Genomic DNA, 23,912 nt, shown 5'->3' with positions numbered 1-23,912 from the left:
ACTACCTACAGCACTGCTTCACTGTTGGTGAATTTCCCTTCAAGGCCTTAAACTCAGGTCCTTGCACATGTAATATGTGCTCATGTGTACATGCATATACACACCTATCAAAAGGTTAGTAACAACTGAATCTCCAGCTGATGGGAGTAGATGTGACTTTCTTGTTTTCTAATTTCCCCACTGTAGACAATTTACAAGTTGCAAGACAAGTTACATGATAGTGCATTTCAGAATCAAGAAAACAGAACTATTTCTAGTAAGCAACTCCTATAGCTGAGTCACATGTGCCTTGTTTTCTCTCTCTGACTGGATCGTGAGTCTTGTGAAGACACGAATGGCTGGTACTTTGCTCTCTCCTGAAGAAGTTTCTGGTTCTTCATCCAAGAAGCAGAGGACCTAAGGAAATACTTGATGACATATGGAAAGCCCTTTCTGTTTTGAAGGAACTTGCTTTATTTTAGGGGATGATCTTGTTCTTTCAATGACCCAAGCTGGGATTCAGCAAGACAAACCACCTGGTCCACTACTAATGGCAGGTTTGTGTTATCACAAACATTTCTTAAATGTTTGGATATCACAAACATTTCCATATAGCTGGGACCTCACTCCCCTATAAGCCCAGCACATCAGTGTTTGGGTATAGCACTATTTCAGCTCCTTCTCAGATTCTCACCAGTTAGTACTCAGTGGGTTTTCTATCTTACAAGTTTAGATTCTTGAGAGAAATGAGATTTTCCGAATGCAGGGCCCACAGAGTGGGGTCTTCCCTGTGGCTCACAGCTACACTGGCCCTTGGTGTATTTGTTTGTTTGTTTGTTTTACCAGGACACTGTTCAGTTCTGGCTTATGGTGGTGCAGGGGATTGAACCTGGGATGTTGAAGTCTCAGGCATGAGAGTCTATTTGCATAACCATTCTGCTGTCTACCCTCCGCCCTGGCCCTTGGTTTAAATATGAGTGAACAAGCATAGTTTTATTCCTCCTGACAAAATGAAAGCAAGTTTGAACTTAACCAAATTTCTTGAAGATCTCTGATGGAGATCAAAATAAGCATCTTAAATATAAGGCTGATGTAATAAATTCTATTTCAAGGAAAAGAGGAAAATGAAGTTTGTACAGTAGGGGTGTGTGTGAAAGCCCCTCAAAGGAGGTTTGTCTGGATGAACAGTTGCCTGGAGTTGACCTAAAATCCCAGCTGAGACTGTCCTAGGATATAGCTAAGCTGTAAGTTAGTGACCTACAGTCTTCTTTTTTTTTTTTTTTTTTAGCCTCCAGGGTTATTGCTGGGGCTTGGTGCCTGCACTATGAATCCACTGCTCCTGGAAGCTATTTTTCCTTTTTGTTGCCCTTGTTGTTTATCGTTGTTGTGGTTATTATTATTATTATTGTCACTGTTGTTGGATAAGACAGAGAGAAACCGAGAGAGATGGGGGAGAGAAAGATAGACACCTGCAGACCCGCTTCACCACTTGTGAAATGACCACCCTGCAAGTGGGGAGCCGGGGGCTCTAACTGGGATCCTTAGCCGATCTGTGCACTTCGCGCCATGTGCCTTTAACTCACTGTGCTACCACCCAGCTCCCTACAGTCTTCTTTTCAATGTATATTTTCAAAATAATACGGTTGGGATCATGAGGCACTCATTTGTGTGCTCAGCCTAAATAAGAAAGAATGAGTTCTGATTCTAATTTAAGTGGCTCAGTCACTCACCATATGGTCATAGACATACCTCTGACTTTCTGGCCTCAGTTTCCTCTTATATATAAAATGGAAATGATAGCAACAACAACGACAGGAGGCCAGGCAGTGGCACACCTGGTTGAGTGCATATTTTACAGTGTGCGAGGACCTGGTTTCAAGCCCCCCAGTCCCCACTTGCAGGGGGGGAAGCTTCACAACTGGTTTAGCAGGTCTGCAGGTGTCTCTCTTCCTCTGTATCTCCCCCTTGCCTCTTGATATCTGGCTGTCTCTATCACATAATAAAGGCAATAAAAAATTAAAGCAACATTTCAACCACCAGGTTCCAGATGCTAGCATGATGCCAACCAGAATTCCCTGGACAGACAACCCCACCAATGTGTCCTGGAGCTCTGCTTCCCCAGAGCCCTTCCCCACTAGGGAAAGAGACAGGCTGGGAGTATGGATCGACCTGTCAACACCCATATTCAGCGGGGAGGCAATTACGAAAGCCAGACATTCAACCTTCTGCATCCCACAATGACATTGGGTCCATGCTCCCAGAGGAATAAATAGGAAAGCTATCAGGGGAGGGGATGGGATACAGAGTTCTGATGGTAGGAATTGTGTATAGTTGTACCCCACTTTTTTTTAAGTTGTACCCCTCTTATCCTATGGTTTAGTCAATGTTTACGTTTTATAAATAAAAAGTTTTTTAAAAATTAAAGCAACAATAACAACAATAATACTGATGTTGCTGCTTCCATGGGGTTATTGCAAGGATTTCACGACTTAATAGATGGGAAGTACTTAAAGGCCTGGGAGGTATGAATGGTGTCTTCGTATCATCGTCACTGTTAGGTAGTCTCCAACACCATTTGCTGCAGCCCACCCCCTCCTTTGAGCAGTCACGGAAGGAGCCCATCCTGCTCCTTACCTTGCCTTCCCACCTCTTGCACCATGTGTTCACAGGACTTGCTAGTGACCTGCTAGTGAATGCTAGGTGACCCAATGAGAGCAGCTTCACCCTAGGATCAACTCAGATGGAACAATTCAGCTCCCACTGCTTCTATGAAAAGCCCCCTCCCTCAACGGAGCCCTGGCCCCCTGCAGGAGTGCACTGTGCACCAGCATGCCCACAGCACAGACACCAGGTCATGCTCACCGGTCCTTTCTTCGATCCCCCAGTGACGCAGTATTGACGGCAATTCTGGGTAAGGTGGAGGCTGACACCTGGGACTGGCTACAAGAAGACAGGCTGTCGATGTTCAGGGGTGACTGTGGAGGAGTGCTGCATTCCGAATGCGACAGGGAACCTGCCAAGAGAAGTACAGGGTAACACAGGCCACAAGCTTCATCTCAGTTCTCCACTGCCAGGATCAAGAGGCTTCAGATGCAGAGGGCCAACTCACGGCTACATTGCAGGCCTCCACACGGCCTTTCCACACATGACACATCACCAGGCCTGAAACAGGGCTGTCAGTAACCACCAACTGAGACGGTGAGGTAGTTTTAAGATAATGTCAGTATGAGCAGAGAGACTAAAACAGAAAGCAGGAAGGAGAGGACTCACCTCTGTCAGAGCCCACAACAGAGCGGGGGTATCTTGGTGTGGATGGGATTTTAATGCGTTCTGTCTTGAACTGCAAGTTGCTTGAAGACCCTACACCATTCCACAAGGAGACAGAAGTTTAAGCTTGTGACTAAACACCAGTCCTCATCACCTCACAGCCATGACAAAATGCACAGCAAGACCCAGTCACGTATCCTGAGAAGCCTAGATACGAAACAGCGGAGGACAGCAGCTATCTGAAGGAACTGTGTGGGCCGCACGTGCTGCAGGGACAGCACTATACGAGTTATCACTCACATTCCAAAACACAGACAGACGCCTAAGTGGTGGAAGTGATTGCTTGCTTGCCTTCTTCCCACAAGTAGTTCTGTCAGAATCTCATTATAAGATGTCTGTTAGAGTCCATTCTGGGTTACATATTGTGTAGCTATATCAGTACAACACCTCCCTCCCCCACTTCCCTGAATGAAAGAAAAACCCAGGGATAGGAAGTAAGGCTTCTGGGTCAGGAGGTCATCTGAACAGCCCCATGGCAACTGAGCAAAGTTGAAGAAACACAGAAGCCAAAGGAAACAACTCTGAGTGCAGTGTGGGGCCACCATTGCCTGGGGATGGTACAGGCCCCCAGGAAGGCTGGGCATAAAGATGCCGCTGGAGATAAAGGACACTTGGTGCCCCATTTAATAAGCAGTTTTCAGTGGTTCAGTTACCAAGGCGAGCGCTGGAAGGCAGCGAGTTGGAACCATGGGAGGTTCTCATCTCTGAGTAGTCACTACAGGTCCTGTGGCTCAGGTCCAGGCTCAGACGTCCCTGGTGCTGGACACTACAAGAGAGTCAGAGTGCTAAGAGACTTGGGAGGAAGAGCAGAACTGTTGGAGAGAAATAGAAGTGATGGGCTTGGCTCAAGACCTCCCTGAATCTGTAGAAAGTTGGGACAGAAATCACTCATGGTCACTCAAGGACAGCAGATTGGCAACAACCACTGCTCAGAGGTGGCAACCAACAAGTGCCCTGCTACAGTAGAAAGGGTCACCTGGAGAGAGTGAAAGTAGTTACTTCACAGATGGCTCACTGGGAGGAAGAACTGTCTTGTCTACAGGAAAAGGCAGAGGCTCTGAACCCTCAGTGGGCTGGAGTAAGGAGAGGCTCCAGGATGGGCAAGAGGCTAAACAGGCATTCAGAACCTAGGACAGTGACCTGTACCCTTATTCAGGAGAAACTGCCTAGGGAACCAGACGTCAGAGTATGGGCACTGCCACAGTAGGCTGCCTTTCAGGGCCCCAAAGATGCGAGCTCAGACCTACAGGGATGCAGAGGTTACACAGGCTCCTGTACTGAATATGGGCCCCAGATCAGATGGATGGGGTTTACAGTTAACAATATTGGCATACTTTTCCCGTATTTGGGAGCTACTCTCTTCCCTGATCCAGCTTTCTAGTCCTATTTCCAATTCTGACACCATCTCCCCAGACAATACCTTTGGTCTACCTGCATGTTAGCTGTCAGGCTCAGGAAAAATTAATAAAGCCATGGGCCCCTTGGAATATACCTAAAATAGGCCTACTAGCTTTTTCCCAAGTGGAGACCCCAAATCTCATCTGCTATATTCTTGCCTTTAGGTTCCTGATTATTAATCAATTTGTTCTGCTTTATATCTTTGTGTTTTTTCAGTCACCAAGTTGCAGATGCTGCCTCAACACCAACCTGACTTCTTTGGGCAGGTAACCTCACCAATGTATCCTAGAACCCCACCTCTCCCAGACCCCTGCCCCTAGGGAAAGATAGAAACAGGCTGGGAATATGGATTAATCTGCCAACACCCATGTCCAGCAGAGCAGCAATTATAGAAGCCAGACCTTCTGCACCCCATAAATATCTTTGGTTCATTCTCCCAGAGGGATAAAGAATAGGAAAGCTTCCAATGGAGACGATCGGATGTGGAACTCTGGTGGTGGGAATTATGTGGAATTGTACCCTTCTAATCCAACGAACTCGCTGATCATAATTATATATATATATGATAGCATTATTTTGGTCTTGTCATCCAGTAACTGAATATAAGAACTCAAGCATTCATGAGTCACTTTCTTAACCAATGGAAAATTTTAAAACAGTCTATCCCCCCCAAAAAAATTTTGGCACTGATGAGGCTGTCACCTGTAAATCTCTGACCTAGGCTCTTCTGACTCAGTGACTTTTTGCCAAACTCTCCCCATTCTGTCCCTTCAGCCCACAGCACTGTTTTCAGATACCTGAGCAGCAGCACCTACTCCCACCTTCCCAGAGGTCCCAGCTCCAGGTCTGGGTAGCCTCTTCCAGGTCTCTGAGCATAGCCAGCATCTGCCCCAGCACAGCGCCCTTCCTGCTACCCTCTTCTAAAACAGGGTCTAGCTTGTCACCCAGTTTTATAATCTTCAGAGCCAGCTGGTACCACGTGATATCACTCTGCTCACTTTTCCCCCCGTCTGCCCCCCACACTTAAACACAAATGCCAAGTGAGAGGAATCTTAGTTCTCCACTGAATCCCACGAGAACAGTCCATAACATTTGGCAAGTGTTCAATAAAAACTTGTCAAAAAAAAAAAAAAAGAAACGAGTGGTCTAGAGCTAATTAATACATGTTTCACTTTCCTGGTCTAGAGCTAATTAATACATGTTTCACTTTCCTGGTCTAGAGCTAATTAATACATGGTTCACTTTCCTGGTCTAGAGCTAATTAATACATGTTTCACTTTCCTGGTCTAGAGCTAATTAATACATGTTTCACTTTCCTGGTCTAGAGCTAATTAATACATGGTTCACTTTCCTGGTCTAGAGCTAATTAATACATGTTTCACTTTCCTTTCCTTTTGCTCCCACCTCTTACCTCCCAGCCAGGGCTTCCTACTTACACAATTTTACCACTCCAGGTAGACTTTTTACCACTGAGGGTAAGAGATGGAGAATGGAACAGAGGTAGGCAGGGAAGGAGAGACACAACATCACTAATCCACTGCTTGTGAAGCTTCCCCTACGGATGGTGCTCCCATGTGGTGGTGAGGGGTTCAAATCCAGGCCCTCATGAGTGCTAAAGCATGCACTCCAGCTGGTAAGCTATCCCTTTGTGACTCTCCTCACATTTAACTTTTATTTAAAGGTTCCATTTCCCCATCTATAAACAAGTGGACAGGGGCCCAGATAGTAGTGCACTGGGTATCATGCACATAATACTATTTGCAATGAGCAGGGTTCAACCTCCTGGTCCCCACCTGCAGGTGAGATGCTTCATGAACAGTGAAGCAATGCTGCAGGTGTCTCTTCTCTCTCCACTCCCCTCCCCCTACTCTCTCAATTTCTATCTTGATTCAAAAATAAACAAACAGGGAGTCGGGCAGTAGTGCAGTGGGTCAGGTGCAGTGGCTCGAAGTACAAGGACCGGCATAAGGATCCCAGTTCAAGCCCCCTGGCTCCCCACCTGCAGGGGAGTTGCTTCATAAGCAGTGAAGCAGATTTGCAGGTACTTTCTCTCCCCCTCTCTGTCTTCCCCTCCTCTCTCCATTTCTCTCTGTCCTATCCAACAACAATGACATCAATAACAACAATAATAACTACAACAATAAAACAACAAGGGCAACAAAAGGGAATAAGTAACTAAATAAATATAAAAATATTTAAGAAATAAAAAATAAAATAAATAAACAAATACAAAAATGGCCTCTAGGAGTGGTGGAGCTCAGTGCCTGCATTTGTCATGCATTTGTCATGCAGGCACTGAGCTCCAGTGATGACCTTGGTGAAAGAAGGGGAAAAAAAAAAAACAGTGATGTGCTTACTAGGTTGCTATGGAAATTAAATGTTATGGTGTTTAAGTAAGATCTGATCTGAGCACAGTACTAGAACATAAGCACTTGACTATCACTTTTTTTTTTTTTTTTGCCTCCAGTGTTATCCCTGAGGCTCGGTGCCTGCACTATGAATCCACTGCTCCTGGAGGCCATTTTTTCCCTTTTGTTGCCCTTGTTGTTTATCGTTGTTGTTATTATTACTGTTATCAGTGCTGTCGTTGTTGGACAAGACAGAGAGAAATTGAGAGAGGAGGGAAAGACAGAGAGGGGCAGAGAGAAAGATAGACACCTGCAGACCTGCTTTACCACTTATGAAACGAACCCCTGCATGTGGGGAGCCAGGGGCTTGAACTGGGATCTTTGTGCTTTGTGTTATATGTGCTTAGCCTGCTGTGCTACTGCCCAGCCCCCACCACTTTCTTTTTTTAAATATTTTATTTATTTTTTAATTTTGTATTTATAAAAAGGAAACACTGACAAAACCATACGATAGGAGGAGTACAACTCCGCACAATCCCCACCACCAGAACTCCATATCCCATCCCCTCCCCTGATAGCTTCCCTATTCTTTAACCCTCTGGGAGCATGGCCCCAAGGTCATTGTGGGATGCAGAAGGTGGAAGGTCTGGCTTCTGAAATTGCTTCCCCACTGAACATGGGTGTTGACAGGTTGATCCGTACTCCCAGTCTGTCTCTCTCTTCCCCTCTACCACTTTCTTTATATCATCTTTCTTCAGACACATTTCCAAGCCCTGCATTCATGAATAAAAGGAGTATCCTTATGCTCACTTCCCTGGAGTCCTTGCAATGTTTGGCCTCACCTCAGCTCAGCAAGAAAGCTTCTGTACTTATAGGTCTCTTCACGCACCAGAGGCCTTCTGTCCAGGCATGGGTGGGAAGGGTACAGGAGGTACATGGAGAGACTTGACATACCTGGAATGCAACACCTGGGGGCCAACCTCTCTGGGGACAGGCGGAGAGCTGCAAGGGCCGACTCTGTGGCTACGCACGGTGTAGATAGGGTTCCTCAGGATGGAGCTCATGGTGGTACTTGGGGTCATACTCCGAGGAACAGTGCCTGGAAATGGGCTGGATGAGAAAAGTTGTCCCCAAGTACCCAGCCAAGCACTGGACCTGTGTAAGTCACCCCCTTGAGTCCCAGAAAAAAAAAAAAAAAAAAAAAAAGCCAAGGAATCGTCAGGGAAACAACCTCAGAAAATTAAACTTCTAAATGCCAGTTCTAAACTTCTTTTGTTCTTTCCCATCTGTCCAGTGGGAGAACTCTTATCACTTCCTACTGTTCAGGCTGCTATGGGAAGTGCTCTGAAAAGCTAAGAAACACCACTGTCACAAAACTAGACATCCCAGGCGTGGCAGTACCTACTGGTTTGTTGCACTTTCCCACTGAGCTCATGTAGTTGGTCCCCTCGGCTAACTGCCCCTGTTCTTCCCTAGGACTGGCAGCCCCATGATGCCACACTGACCCTCCTCTCCAGTCCTGCCCTGCCAACTCACCTACAGATGCCCTGCTGGGATAGAGTGGGGGGTTGCTGTGCCGGCTGGAATGCCCTGGTGAGTAAGGGGACCACTCCTGGAGTTCTGGAGAAAGTTCTCCGCTGGCTGGGACACACTTCTGCTCCTGCACAACCAAAGGCAAGAGGCAGTGGCTAGAAATAGGGAAATGCATGGCATTTGCAAGCGATTTCTGTCCCCTACACTAGCTCCTCCCTCTTGGACAAATGAAGAGATAGTGCACTGCTCATTCACACTGCTTTACATGACTAAAACAGACGTACTTTTTCGGAAATACTTTGCGAGAAAACTGCAGGCCAAGACTCTGTTCTACAAAAAGAAAGAGTGTATGTGAAGAAGATGGTGTGTGGTGGTCGGGGAGGTGGCACAGTGGATAAAGCACTGGACATTCAAGCCTGAGGTCCTGAGTTCAATCACCAGCAGCACATGTACCAGAGTGATGTCTGGTTCTTTCTCTCTCTCCTCCTATCTTTCTCACTAATAAATAACTAAAACATGGGCGGAGGAGGGTAGATAGCATAATGGTTATGCAAAGAGGCTCTCATGCCTGAAGCTCCAAAGTCCCAGGTTCAAGACCCCGCACTACCATAAGCCTGGTGATAAATAAATAAATAAACAAATAAAACATTAAAAAGGAGGAGGAGGAGGAGGGGGGTATGTGAGTGCACCAAGTATAAGCATTTAACAGCTCCAAACAACTTACTCAGCTGTGTCTACAGAAAGTAATGTGGATTCATCCTCTGGCTTACAGCAACCTCTCTTCTGGAAACAATGATGGATGGCACATACAAAAACAAAGTCAGTCTGTCCAGCTGACAGCTAAGAGAACTGCATGTGTTTTCTCATCTCCCTAAGCACTGCAAGGAAGGTATGTGTTTCTTGGCTCTGCTGTTCAAGTTCCAAAGTGTCTTACTGATCAAGCAAATTAAATGCTAGATGCAAAACACCATTGCCCCCTTGGTGTTATATTCTTACTAATGTGTATAACCCCACAGGACGTTCGATTCTCTTAAGGGGACCTGCTTCCCTCTGGCATCCACCTGCCAAGAGCAGAGGTAGCAAGCACAAAGGTAAAGGAGCTGGGACTAAGCAGCAGCCTGGTGGAATAGGTTCAGTCAATCTGGCACTTTCATAATCAATTTTCAACTCCACCCAGCACCTCCCACCTCCCTTCCCCACCTCCCACCTAGGGCTGGGCTCTACCTCCAGGAACTGAGCAGGAATCACTACTGGAGCAAGCTTGGGCCGAAAACTGGGGGCAGACTTTGGTCGGCGGCGTTTCTGACCTAACTCTTCCATTTTCTGGGAGGTTAGGTCCTCATCACAGGACTTCTTAGCTGGCAGGTAGGAGGAGTCACCGTCACCTTCAGGGTAGTAGCTGGAAGCAATTCGGACCCTGGCCTTGCGAGGGGGTGAGGCATGCATGGGTTCTCCAGGGTCCACATCAGGGGGCAGGGCACTGGGGGGACTGGTGGACGGGGAACTGCCCACCAGGGTAGCCTCTGACTCGGAACTAGTTTCCAGTCTGTGCTGAAACTTAATGGAGTCACTCCTCCTGGGAGGTTTTGGGGGTGTCAGAGGTCCCACCCTCTTGGAAGGCTGGGGAGAATGAGCGGGTCCAGATCCTGGGAGCAAGTAGTCTATTTTAGGGGGGGTTTGAGGGCGTTTGAAAGTGTTGGGGTCAAAGATCGACTTTCTTTGCTTTGGCTTCTTATAAACAGAGAGTTTCTCAGGCCCTGCTGTGGAGCTGAGCATGGCCTTGGGCCAGGTCCCACCACTGTTAGAGCCCTCGGGCTCTGCCTTCTCCAGAGGGGACTCTGCTTCCGCACAGGGGACCCCCTCCGTCTCAAAGGGTAGCAGTGGCCGCCGGCCACGCACATCCACAAGCCCATAGCCACGCTCCCCAGAGGCATCTGAGTGGGAGGAGCTCAGGCTCCGTTCAGAGGCGCTGGGACAGGTCTGTGGGGACACCTGGCAGGGTCCCCCCGCAGGGAATGGCTTAAGCAGGAAGGAGCTGCTGCCTCCTGGGGGGCCCGGCTCTTTCCTGTCCTCCAGTCTGTCTGCGTAGAAGATGTCCGTCTGTGTGGAGTTATTGTGCTGCAGCAAGTTGCGTTTATTCTGAGACTGGACCTCTGGGCCATGTGTTCGGAAACTCAACATTTTATCAGAGTCCTTGATATTTTCAAAAATGTTCTGGCCACTCCACGAGGCACTCTGAGGAAAGACCTTGTAAGGATGGCAGAAAAGTGAGAAAGTGAGCAAGTGAGACTGTGGGTATTAGACGAAAACCCCTCCCTGAGGGTGCAATGATGATCAGGCTCATAGGGGCTGCAGGGGTAAAGAACTCTGCGTCAGCTCCACTTTCCTTTAAACCTAAACCAGATCCAAAAGCCTCTTAATTTGAAACACAATTATTTTTTTAATTTCTCTTAGAGAGAAATGGACCTGTGGTTCTGATCTTTTACTGATTTTTCAAATATTCAGCTACTTAATTCTTCATTATTCTATCAGATTTTCAATTACATAGAAACATCAACAGAAAATGCAATGTGTGAGGGCCCGGTGGTAGTGCACTGGGTTAAGCATACCTAGTACAAAGTGCAAGGATCCTAGTTCGAGCCCCCAGCTCCCCACCTGCAGGGCGGTCACTTCCCAAGTGTTTATCTTTCTCTTCTCTCTATCTTCCCTTCCTCTTTCAATTTCTCTCTGCCCTATCCAATAAAACGAAAGAAAAAAAAATCTCTAAGAGCAATGGATTCGTAGTGCTAGCACCAAGCTCCAGTGATAACCCTGGAGGCAAAAAAAAAAAAAAAAAAAAACAACCAATGTGTGCCCATAAACTCACCATTTAGATTCAACCACATTTTGTCAAATTATTTATATTTAGCTGTATTGAAGAATATTTGAAAGTAGCTTTACAGATCTCATGACATTTTACCCTTAACAACACAGGCATAAAATTCCTCAAAATAGGAAGTCGGGCGGTAGTGCAGTGGGTTAAGTGCACGTGGAGCAAAGTGCAAGGACCAGCATAAGGATACTGGTTCGAGCCCCTGGCTCCCCACCGGCAGGGGAATCAATTCACAGGCAGTGAAGCAGGTCTGCAGGTGTCTATCTTTCTCTCCCCCCTCTGTCTTCCCCTCCTCTCTCCATTTCTCTCTGTCCTAGCCAACAACGATGATATCAATAACAACAACAATAATAACTACAACAATAAAACAACAAGGGCAACAAAAGGGAATAAATAAATATTTTTAAAATTCCTCAAAATAGGAACCAGGAAGTTGCTCACACAGTAGAGCACCGTGTTAGCGTGTGCAAGGACCCAAGTTCAAGCTCCCAGTTTCCAAGTGCATGTGTGGAAGCTTCACAAGCAGTGAAGCAGTGCTGCAGGTGTCTCTCTCTTTCCCTATCTCCCCCTTCCCTCTTAACTTCTCTGTCTCTTATTCAAAATACATTTATTTTTTAAAAATTCCCTAACAGGAAAGTTATTCTCCTACATAATCCCATATGATCATTATGCACAAAAAAATGAGTGATTTCCTAATACCATGTAGCCAGTCCGGATTCAAGTGGCCCAGTGTGCCCCTATGACATCTTTCATAGCTACTTCCTGTTTGTGTTTCAAAACTAGGATCCATGTATGCCTTGTACTTTGTAAATCAATATCCTTTTTTCCAAGGATAGATCCAGTAGCTCAGCTACATGAAAGTCTTGCCTGTTTTATCATGAAAGCAGAGCTGATGTGGCCTGGAGGGCCTTACCTTCAGGAGGGAAAGGGTCAAGGAATCCTGACAGCTACGCAACAGAGATTCACACTCATTCAGAGACTTGTTGTCCAGGGCAATGCCATTGATCTAGGGTAAGAGGGGATGGGGGAGCCCATCAGATCCATAGCCAGGACAGGGGGCTCTGCCCACTGTTGGACAGAGGGACTTTCATGCCTGGGGTTCCAAAGTCCCAGGTTCAATCCCCCACACCACCATAAGCCAAAGCTGAGCAGCGCTCTGGTTAAGAAAAAAATTAAAAAATAATAAATAAATAAATAAACAAATAAATAAAAATAATAAAATTTCAAAGTGAGCATAATTGGGGGGGACACAACTACACTTTCCACTCTAAGCTTTTGTATTTTTGTTTGATTATTTCATGGCAAATAAGTCTTATTACTTCAATAATAAAAATTATTTTAAGTAGACAGATACAACAGCCAAAAAAAAAAAATTTAAACCAAAGATAAAGATTTTTTTCACTGACCTAAATGTTACCTACATATGGTGTATATATCTGGTATATACCTATATATAATATAATCTACATACGGTAACCAAACAAGGCATTTCCATTTCCTTCTTAAACTTTTTTCTTGTATTTCCTACAGTAAAGAGAAACATACTAGAGCAAAAAGATCAAATGAAACTAACTTGTGTTTAAATGTTCACATGGATCAATGCCCAAGAACAAGGCAAATACAAGAACTCTAAATATTACTTCCGGTTCAGACCTCCCCAAAGCAACCCATATGGCCCCAGATCCACCCTTGAGGCTTACCGCAACAATCCTGTCTCCCACAGTGAGGGACCCCTCCTTGGCGGCCGGGCTTCCAGGCACCACAGCAGCAGCATACACTCCATTCTCCAAACTGATGCCACTGTCTGTGAGCACAGGGCAGACCACAGGTTGCCCCTGTTCCCCCTGGACTGGGCTGCCTGGCCCTCTGGGTGACCCACCTCAACTCTGTGAGATAAACTTATAAAGGGAAATAGTGGCAGACTGCAACCTGTCCCTCCCAAGTCAGCCCACCCAGGGACTAGGTCACATCTGAAGAATCCAAAATTCCTACAAGGACAGGCAAGACCTAGCATGGAGATGACTGTGGGGAACCACATGGGCAGAAATCAAAGGCCATGTACATCTCACCCCCCACCCCCCACCTCAAACATACAACCCTTCTGCAGGAGAAAGACTGTCCCCTTCGGCAGCCTTCCGACTACCTTTCTGTCCACTCAGGTTGATGTGCAGTGGGGTGACCACCTTCCCACCCAGGGACTTCCTCCGCCGCACCACCATGTTGATGGCCCCCTCCCCGTTGAGGAGGGCCTTGAGAGCCTGCTTCTTGTCCTTGTTGATGAGGTCCACATCATTGATTCTCAACAGCCAATCATTGACCCTGAGGGGAGGACACCCAGGTTAACATCCATGCAGTCCCTGGGGCTACTTGGCAGGACACCATTGCTACCTTTCAGGGATCAGAATGCCAAAAAAAAAAAAAAGTAGTCCACATATACATTCAGGAAGATTTCCTCTTCCAGAAGGGTAAAATCATCAAATTCCTCCAGTGCTTGCAGGAGACAACCTGGAGTCAGAACCTTGTTTGACCACTTAAGAGCTAGCTGAGTGACATTGCTCCGCTGGGCTTCGGTGGCCGCATCAGTAAAATGGGGACATACCTCACAGAACTGTAAAGATTAATGGTGCTCAAACCACTGCTTAGCACAGTAACACTACGTGGGTAATAATCATTGCCTTGAGTATTTCACACAATGAACATGGAATGCTCCTTCTAAGGTTCTCATGCATCCACTTGAGTCCCTCTTTACCCAGAGGGGCAGAAAGCAGTACCCAGTAACCAGAAAAAAAAAAAGATCAACGGTCAATGCAAGTCAGGGGGTCTCCTTTAAGAACAAGACAGCGTTTTTTTGTCAGTGTTTCCTTTTTATAAATAAAAATTTTTAAAAAAACAAGACAGCAAGGCCAGGTGTTGGCGCACCTGGTTGAGCGCTCATGTTACAATGTGCAAGGACCTAGGTTTGAGCTCCATCCCACCTGCAGGGGCAAAACTTTGTGAGTGGTGAATCAGTGCTACAGGAGTTTCTCTGTCTCTCTCCCTTTCTATCTCCCCCTTCCCTCTCGATTTCTGGCTGTCTCTATCCAATAAATAAATATAATTTAAAAAAGAATAAGACAGCAAAGTTGGGGACTACGGCATTTTAAAGACATCTATCACAGGAAGATGAGAAATTGTAGCCATGTGTCAACAACTGCAATACAATCCATTAACTCCCAAATAAAGAAAGTAAAAAAAGAAGTCAGCTGTTGAGTCTGCAGTCCTCAGACAACCAACCCATGGTATACATTCACTGCACTGCCTGCAGTGAGGTCTCCTGGTCTCTGCCCTGAGTTTAAGGACCCCACCATCCCTCCAAAGTCTGGACCTCAACTCTTACCGTAAGCGGCCATCAGCAATACTTCCTTTGTCCACTTTTGTGACAAATATGCCACAGTCCCCTGGCAAACAAGGCTCATTCACACCTTCTGCCATATCAAACCCAAGTGCCTTCAAGTCAATATCTTCCTGTCAAAGTAACAATAGCAGAAGCCCATTTTATAAAACAATGGTGAAAAGAATTTGTCTCCTAAGTCCCCACTCTAACAAGATAATTTCTCTTTTTCTTGTCTGTATGGGCTTTGCCCCCCACCCAAGATGAAGCCCACATGTAGCTGCAATGTGTTTCACTGCAGACACACATACCTACCATTACCACCCCCGACACTCTGCTCTTCTTATGCCTTCTATGTACTGTGTCACTGTCTCCTGGCACCCAGCTGCAACCCAGTTTAGAACTGCAGAGAAGGGAGTTGGGCGGTAATGCAGCGGGCTAAGCGCACGTGGCGCAAAGCGCAAGGACCAGCATAAGGATACCGGTCCCAGCCCCCGGCTCCCCACCTGCAGGGGAGTCGCTTCACTAGCGGTGAAGCAAGTTTGCAGGTGTCTTATCTTTCTCCCCCCCTCTCTCCATTTCTCTCTGTCATATCTAACAATGACAACAATAATAACTACAACAATAAAAACAAAGGCAACAAAAGGGAAAGTAAAATAAATAAAATTTTTAAAAAGTTTTAAAAATAGAACTGCAGAAAAAGGGTAGACTCCCACCCTGGGAGAAAAGAGAACTTCCAAAGAACAGCCAATTAAGGGGTAACATTGTTGAGGGCCATCCCCCTCACTCCCTGGTCAGACTTGATGTTAAGGAGAGCAGGGGAAAGGACATGATGGCAGCTTACCGTTTCCCTTTCAAACTCAACAACCTCGGTTTCCCACTCCATGGAATCAGTGTCAATGGCTGAGTCATGGGAACTATGGGCCATCAGCTGCCGGAACCGGGCTTCCTTTTCCAACTGGGATTCCATCTGTTCCCTGTGAACAGACACAGCCATGGCAACAGACCTCTGGGAGGGGGACAACCCACACCTTGGACCACTCATGAAAGCTAGATGCCACCCCATCCCCCCCCATAGCTCTGGAAGAATCCAGAAGGTCATGGCTCTGCATGTCAGTGGATTTTCAGAAGGAACAATGAGCAAAGCCTCTGAGATTTAGGACTAAAGCAGACACAACAAAATCCATTCAAAGTTTAAAATCAATCAACTGATGAAACTTGACTGAAATAAATCTCCTTTTTAAAGATGCAATAAAGAAGATGAAAAAGGACACAGGGACCTTGCAATATTCCCCAGTGACTTGCACGTAACATTCTGCCTAAAACCTGGCCTAGATGACCTTTCCAACTCATTAGTGCTACCTACTCGTAGGTTCCTGGCCCACTCGTGACCTACCTCCTACTCCAGTGGATACCTCCCAGGACCACACCTTTGCCGGGTCTGTGCTCTTATTTGCCGACTCTAGGATGCTACTCAGCCTCTAGAGCATAGCTCAAAGGCTCGCTCCACCCTCCTCTGAAGCTCTCGTTTATTTCCTCACTGCACTCAGTTCATCTCCCTTCCACTGGCCATGGCTGTCCCTGCTGCAGACTGCGAGGGTTTCTGAGCAGCTGCCCAGGTTCCCACACTGCCTCCTGCTAGTTCTAGAGCTTGGCAGAGAGGAGGTGCAAGCATACGTGAACATGCAAACTCGCTTAGACATTCCAGGGAACTCCAGCTCAATTAACATGCAAAATCTCCTCTACTTGGGTGCTCAGGGTGCAGTCTTTCGTTTGATTTGGCTCCATTATTTACTACCCCAGCTGGGTCCCTAGAGAGAATCTGTTCCTTTTCCTCTTAGCCCCTGAGACTGTCTTTATAATACTTACGTTCTGGAGGTACTGTACTGGGTTTCTGACAACAAACTGTCTTAGTTTTGGAGATGCTACTGAAGGGGTGGGGTGGCGTGAGGGGGAGGAGACCGTTACTCCTCACTCTCACATGTTCAAGTTTCTCATCCCTTCATCCCCTGACAACTTAGAACATTTCACTGAATGAACTGAAAACCATTGGTTCTCAGCCAGAGCCTGGTTCTGTACCATGTTGACACGTAGTGGGGCTGCTAGTTTCTCTTTTGAAACTCTGATCTTTGTTGCAACCTTAGGGGTGGTGCAGTGGATAAAGCTTTTGCTTCTCGGGCATGAGCTCCTGAGTTGAATCCCTGAGTGATGCTCTGGTTCTCTGTCTCTGTCTCTGTCTCTCTGTCTCTCTTTCTCATATTAATAAATAAATCTTTTAAAAGTGGTGCTGTAAGGAGGGGGAGCTTGTCTGACACCCCAGGCTCTTACAAACAGAATAGACTGTAGGGCAGTGGCTACAACTGTCTTCCAATGTCCCTCGCCATCTGTCATTATTTTACTTGTTTGCAAAATAGTCTCTGGTGGGCTTGCCTTAGTTCTGTCTCCTATGGGTTATGGGCTCACAAAGCAGGAACCAGAACCTGTTTAGCAGCTTCCCTAGTACAACCCACAGAGGCTGACCCATGTAAGACAGGCAACCAATAATCCTTACTAGTATATGAATGAACGGTGGAAGGAAGGAAGGAAGGAAGGAAGGAAGGAAGGAAGGAAGGAAGGAAGGAAGGAAGGAGGAAGGAAATGACTGAGTGAACAATGCATGCTTGCCTGTCCCCAAAGAACTGCCTGGGAGCAGGGGCCTTCCTTCCTAGCTGATTTTGCACCAGGCTGGTGAAATAGTTCACTGGGATAGTGCACTGCTTTGCCATGCGCACAACTCAGGTTGGATCCCAGCCCCCACCACATTGAAAGAAGCTTTGGTACAGGTATCTCTCTGTCCAAATCTACAGTATATCATTAAGTGCCTTTGTACCCAGGCCTACCCACCTCCACATGGTCACCAAAGGGCTACCTGGTTTAAGAATTTCTAATTAATTCAAATTCAGATCCTTGTGACAGACTGATTTATTATTTTATTTGTTTTACTTATTTTGACCAGAGCACTGCTCAGCTCTGGCATATGGTGATGCTTGGGATTGAACCTGAGACCTTTGGTGCCTCAGGCATCAAAGACTTTCGGCATCATCATTATGCTATCTCTCCAGCCCCATGCTACAGATTTACAAAGAAAGCCAGACTGAAAGGCCCAATGGCCAAGACTAAATACATGCTGCCTTGTCCTGAAGTCACAGAGAAAGAAAGTAAAGGTGGCCCCAGCATGCCCACCCCAGCGTACTTCAGTTCCTTAAGTTCCCGGCTGATGTCATTCTTCTGTTTGCGAGTGTCATCGAGGCTGCGTAGGGCTTCGGCCAGCTCGCTCACTGCACGGTCCCGCTCCCGCCTCAGGTTGTCACAGAGGGTCCTAGCAGGGGGGCAGAGGGCAAGGTGAGGGACAAGGGATGGAGGGCATGTGGCCTAGAGTGGACAGCAGCTAACAGTCCCTGGTCACAAAATACCTCAGATATCCATTTCATCCCCAGATGCACAGGAGGCCAGGGGAACTGAAAGGGGACAAAAATACTATCACAGTTTCGGGGTGATGAGTCCCAGGCTCTGAATTTTCAGTGCCGATGCCGCTCCTCCCTCCCTGATGCGCCACCCAGCTTCCTGATCCGTCCCCCTCCACACTCCCTGCACACCCAGCAGAGGGAGTGGCAGGAGGCAGTGTTCTCTGCAATGAACCTTCCCAGCTCACTTGGTAGGCCCCTTTTCCAGCACCCACCTCATGTCTCCTAATTATCCCCGTGCAGGCCCTACAGGCCTGCCCCCCGCCACACATCTTGGCTGGGTACCCTCTGCGTGGACAGGAATCATGCCTCCTGCCTCTCTGCAGCTCTAAGCTCCATGCGGGCTTTACAGTGTGGCCAAGTGTGGCTTCTGGAACCCAGAGTCACTGGAGTCATTCAGAGAGGAGGTGGGGACAGGTGGCTTGGCAGCAGGGGGTCCTGTGGGCTGTGGGTCCTCCACAACTGCATCACTGAATGGAGCAAGACGACTGGACCCCACCTCCCCACGGCCATAAACCTCGACCTCCTCAGTAATGACAAAGGTCAGGATCAGGGCCTGGAGAAACCTATCCAGTGGGGTGAGAGCAGAAGCAAACAAGGAACATCCAGTCTCCCTTTGCCTCTGTGGTCCCATTCTTTCCCCTTCACTGGGCACCAAGCCACAGGTCCTTAGCAGGGACTCACTACCCTGTGCCTGGCTGTCCCTCACCCTTTAAGCAGTCTCAGCAGATATCAAGCTCTCCTCTAAAAAGACCACAAGGGATCTTTCAGAAATTCTCAGTGGTCAGATCCTTCCTAACCGCTCCACCCCAACAGCCTCCACTGGCTCTGCCCCAGTCAAGGATCAAGTCTACATCTGTACTCCCCTTTCCCACCCCACCTGCCTTGACCCCTCCCAGGACTTCTCACATGCTCTGCCCTCAGCACATCACACAGCCTTACTCCTGGTGATGCTTTAGACAAAAAAGTCCCCTCTCCACCTGGAAAAACCCTGCTCATGCTTCATACTCTAGTCCAAATGCCATGCTTTCTTGGGATACCACCTCACAAGTTCCCCCTCCCTCAGCCCCTTCATAGCTCTGACTTTGGCCCAGAAATCACTGCTTATGCATCACCCCCTTCCCCCCCCCAAATAAAGATGCCCAGTGCCCATCACACCCAGTCTATCCAAATCATCACATGTGCCTTTGTTTTCTCTCCAAAAATCTCTTTCCTTAAGAGACCTAATTAGATCCTGGCAAATACACATATGCAATGAATACTGGTTGGTACAATGTATTTCTAATATGCTGGTTGCATCAGAAGTCAGCGTGAAAGAGGTTTGGAAGAGGGTGGGCTGACTTCTGCCATATCATCAAGGTCTCATCTGGAGACCTGAATATCTAGAGTAAAGTGGGATGTGGAGACATAATGATAAATTCTAACGCTATGAGAAGAGACTGGGACTTTACCTGCAGTGAGAAGAGAGAAACCTAGCTCATTCCCACCTTACCGTGAACACAGGACAAATAAGTCTGGCCCATCCACACACCCAGTACACATCACAGGTGCCTGCTGGGAGCATCCCATACCGAATGCTGTCCCGTTCCGCCACAATCTTGTCCCGCTCCTGAAAGGCCCAGTCCCGCCGGCACTTGGCCACATCAGCCTCCTGCAGGGCTTCCTTTAGCTCCTGGCATAGAGCTTTGCACTGCTTTCGAAGGATTTCAGCCTCTTTGTTGGCTCTGCCTGCGTCCATTGTCACTGTGTCCTTGATCTGGGAGGTGAGAGATAAGCAGAGAGAGGGAAGTGACTGGGTCTGGGCCCTCTGAATTGGAGGAGCCCCCAGACCAGTGTATATATGTAGGGGTGTGGGGGGCGCATACTCTCAGAGCTGGGATTCACAGAGTGCAGACACAGAGTCCCTAGTACACACCCCTGGGCCTAAACCCCAATAACTACATGTCACTGGGCTACAAACCCCCCCACCAATGTCACTGGATTAAAGCCCACCAAATTCTTGAGCCCCACACAGAGCCTAAACAGGAACCCCAGCCCCTCCTCGGCCACAGCCTCAGCATTCAGGGGGAAAGCCTCCCTTGGAGGCTTGGTCCAGGCTCCACCATGCCAGTCAGCTGGAGTGTCACTCAGGGAGAGCCCACTCTGCGTCTCTGAAGAGCCGTGTTGACAAATTACAACGATGAAGCCCAACTACACTGATGGGCACAGACACAGGTTGAGACCATCTCCCACCCTTCTGTGCCCGCAACTCTGGAGCTCATACTCAAAACACCAATATTTTTGCTGGTCAAGTCTTGCATCTCTTGGTCTGTTTAAGAAACTAGAACCTGGAGCATTTGTATTTTAACATTTCTCCAAAGCATTATATGTGCCACTAAAATTTCAAATCAGGGGTAAGAAGATAGCTCACTAGGATAGTGCTGCTACTTTGTCATGCATACAACCCAAGTTCAAGCCCAGCCCATGCCACCCTGGAAGAAGCCTCAATGCTGTGGTACATTTCTTTCCCTCTGTCTCTCTCTATATATATCTGAAAAAGTCAACTCAGAGTGGTGAAGATCCAGTGATGACAATAAAAAAATAATTCAGAGTGAAAGAGAGATACTATAATGGCTATGCAAAGAGACTATTGTGCCTGAGGCTCCAAAGTCCCAGGTTCAATCCCCCACACCACCATAAACCAGAGCTGAGCAGTGCTCTGGCAAAACAATAATAATAATAGTAATTCAATTCAAACTCCCAGAGGTACTAACTACCACAGCTCCCTTTGTGAATCCAGAAAACAGGGAGGAAATGACAAAATACAGCATGTATACTGCAAGAGTGACACCTACTGTAGCTCACAGGTTCACTGAACATGTGAAATACAAACAAGACGTGAGAAAAAGTTACTGATGGCTCTGTGCTGGAAATCTCCACCTCTGTCTGTTAAAAATACATTAAGACAAATACTCCCAAGGACACCTGCACCACTCCACAGCTCCCTCTCTACACATCAGGGGCCGGAGCACATCCAGAAAGATCAGAAATGTTTCCACTGAGAAACAGGAGCTGATCACACTGGTGAGGAAGCTCAAGGTCCAGGAGGTGGCTGCTGAACCCACACTTCAGGTCTTCAGACCCTGCTCCAGGGCTGCCCCTGCCCCTGCCCCAAACAATAAATCTTAATCTGCAGGAAAAAGACCCAACATCTCCTTCTGCCTGCCCAGGTAATCCTAGGGCCACAGACTCTGGAAGACGTGGCTCAAAACACCTGGCTCAGGCTTGAGGTCAATGAGGAAGACCTATGAGCTCTAATTCCACAGAGCTAGGTCCCAGAGACAGTGCTACGCCCTCTGAGCAGACAAGCCCTGGATCTGAGTCTCCGCCTCTAACAACACTCACTTCCCTCACATACTGTCACCTCTCTGTCCACCAACACCGAGCTCAGCTCCTCAAGTGGAACTAAAAGTTGAAGATGCAATGGCACTCGGGGGAGGAGTAAAGCAAGGACACTGCTGGACATGTGACCAATGGATGAGGGCTTCATGAAGGGAGCCTGCCTTGGTGGTGGGAGGAGTGCAGAACCTTTGTCACAGGCAGCAGTGCCCCCACGGCACTGCAGTGGCAGAAAACACAGCCCAGACGGTTCCTTCACCTCCTAAAGGCAGCCCTTGGGATGTATGCATCACACATGATCATGCTCACTCAGGGTGGTGGGAAGCTGGAGAGAGGGTACAGCCAGCCTGGCATCCTGAGCAAGCCAAGATTGTGACAGTGATAGTCCCCTGTCCTCTCACTGCAACCTCCTGCCTTGTCTTTGCCACAGCCCACACAGAAGGAGAAGAATGAAGGGGGGGGGGGGGGGGGTACCAGTTTACCAGAAGGAAAATTCCCGCTTTGCTGAGCAGAATGACTCAAGCTAGGGAGCTAGACTGGCTGGAGGTCATCACATGACCCTCCCCCCTCCCATGAGGTGGCCCCTGGAGAAAGGTCAATCCCCAGAGAACCTCTCCAGCCTATGGAGCGATAACACCCTCTGGGTCACACCTCAGAGACAAAGAGCCTGTCCCCCTCTAGCCAGGTGGGGAGTGGTCTTCTCTGTGAAGCTGGACAAAGTAGACAAAAGAGTTGAAGGGTGTGGTTCTAAAAGCTTCTGGGACAGCGGTAAGAGTGGGGGTGGGGGTTCTCTCCTGCCTACCCACTGGAACAAAGCCTAGAAAAGATTCCTGTCTCAGCTGACAGGCAGACTTGACAGTCAGCCAATGTCCCCTGCGAAGGCCCAGGCTCCAGGTGGAAGGCATGCATGAGTGCTGGCAGCCAGGTGACCCTACCAGCACTAACACCAGGAAATCTGGGAGGTTTTCACAGGTCTCTGTGCTTTCCACAACCCTACAGAGAACTCAGTTAACCTCTAATGTTACAAGCAGGAAGCCACCCAATCACAGGCTCACTCAATATGTGCATGGCATCCCTTAACTTTTAGTTCAGTGACTGATTCAGTCGTTTTCAAAGGCTCCCACTTCATCATCTTGTTTTTCTTAACTGATGTCAACATGTTCCCTAAAATTAAGAGCTCAGGTACCAGGAAATGAAAAATAAGTTAATGATTTTACTAAAACAATTACCAAGTTCTAATGCATTGTCTTTGCATGTGAAATTTTTCTTCATCAGGGAGATAGCAAAGTAGTTTATAAAACAAACTTTCATGCTTTGAGACTCAGGGATCCCAGCACACCACACAATCACCACCACAACCATAACCATAAGCCAGAGCAAAGAACTGCTCTCGTTTAAAAAAGAAAGAGAAAAAAGGAAAACACATCATCATAGGTTCTTAAAAATTTCATGGAAGGGAGTCGGGCGGTAGTGCAGTGGGTTAAGCGCATGGTGGCTCAAAGCACAAGGACGGGTGTAAGGATCCTGGTTCGAGCCCCCTGCTCCCCACCTGCAGGGGCGTCACTTCACAAGCGGTGAAGCAGGTCTGCAGGTGTCTATCTTTCTCTCCCCCTCTGTCTTCTCCTCTCTCCATTTCTCTCTGTCCTATCCAACAACGATGACATCAACAACAATAATAACTACAACAACAATAAAAACAAGGGCAACAAAAAGGAAATAAATAACAACAATTTAAACAGATGTTCACCAAAGCAAATATTCCTCTTCACAATAACCTTCACTGTAATAGTCTGAAAAAGACTCATTCTCTTTGTGTGAAATTGTCATTATTTGGCCTATTTATGTTTACCAAGACAAATCCACAGGGCTCCCTGTGTCCCACAGGACAGTAAGATTCAGATGGAGATGAGACAGTTGCCTAATGATAGAGACTCAGGTCACTCCTGCTTTGTGCAGGTACTAGTCTACATGTACTTCCCAGATTAAAACACTGAACTGTCATAATCAGCCCTGTGAGGCGAATGCTATTATCACTGCTGTTGTGCAGATGAGACCCAGAGTGGAAGGAGGTCACAGAACCAAGGAGATTTCATTCTGCAAGCTATTGCCCCTTCCATTACCCACAAGCCCCAGCACTGTGTAAGCAAAAGGGAGCTTCTGCCTATGGACAGACTCATAGGTCTGCCTGCCCCTGTCATCAGTCT

At 47.4% G+C, this 23,912-nt stretch overlaps 1 protein-coding gene across 6 annotated transcripts in view; it reads right to left on the bottom strand.

The window, feature by feature from the left end:
• DLG5 (discs large MAGUK scaffold protein 5) overlaps window positions 1-23,912 on the bottom strand; it is a 153,611-nt gene that overhangs the window by 23,940 nt on the left and 105,759 nt on the right. For 3 of the 6 annotated variants that reach the window (XM_060205776.1, XM_060205833.1, XM_060206031.1), the window contains 13 exons: window positions 19,902-20,086; window positions 18,060-18,185; window positions 15,672-15,804; window positions 14,834-14,961; window positions 13,601-13,776; window positions 13,158-13,261; window positions 12,371-12,463; window positions 9,810-10,832; window positions 8,589-8,712; window positions 8,007-8,223; window positions 3,960-4,072; window positions 3,250-3,339; window positions 2,842-2,992 (listed from right to left, as the gene is read on the bottom strand). In XM_060205776.1, coding sequence (XP_060061759.1) covers window positions 2,842-2,992; window positions 3,250-3,339; window positions 3,960-4,072; window positions 8,007-8,223; window positions 8,589-8,712; window positions 9,810-10,832; window positions 12,371-12,463; window positions 13,158-13,261; window positions 13,601-13,776; window positions 14,834-14,961; window positions 15,672-15,804; window positions 18,060-18,185; window positions 19,902-20,086 — 2,663 coding nt within the window. The remainder of the gene's footprint in view (window positions 1-2,841; window positions 2,993-3,249; window positions 3,340-3,959; window positions 4,073-8,006; window positions 8,224-8,588; window positions 8,713-9,809; window positions 10,833-12,370; window positions 12,464-13,157; window positions 13,262-13,600; window positions 13,777-14,833; window positions 14,962-15,671; window positions 15,805-18,059; window positions 18,186-19,901; window positions 20,087-23,912) is intronic. The other 3 variants (XM_007539395.3, XM_060205987.1, XM_060205932.1) reach the window with 2 other exon arrangements.

Source organism: Erinaceus europaeus, chromosome 1 (genome assembly GCF_950295315.1).
Source record: "Erinaceus europaeus chromosome 1, mEriEur2.1, whole genome shotgun sequence".
Lineage (NCBI taxonomy): Eukaryota > Metazoa > Chordata > Mammalia > Eulipotyphla > Erinaceidae > Erinaceus > Erinaceus europaeus.
Note: the sequence above shows the minus strand (reverse complement) of the source record. Positions and strands in the feature narration are given on the sequence as shown.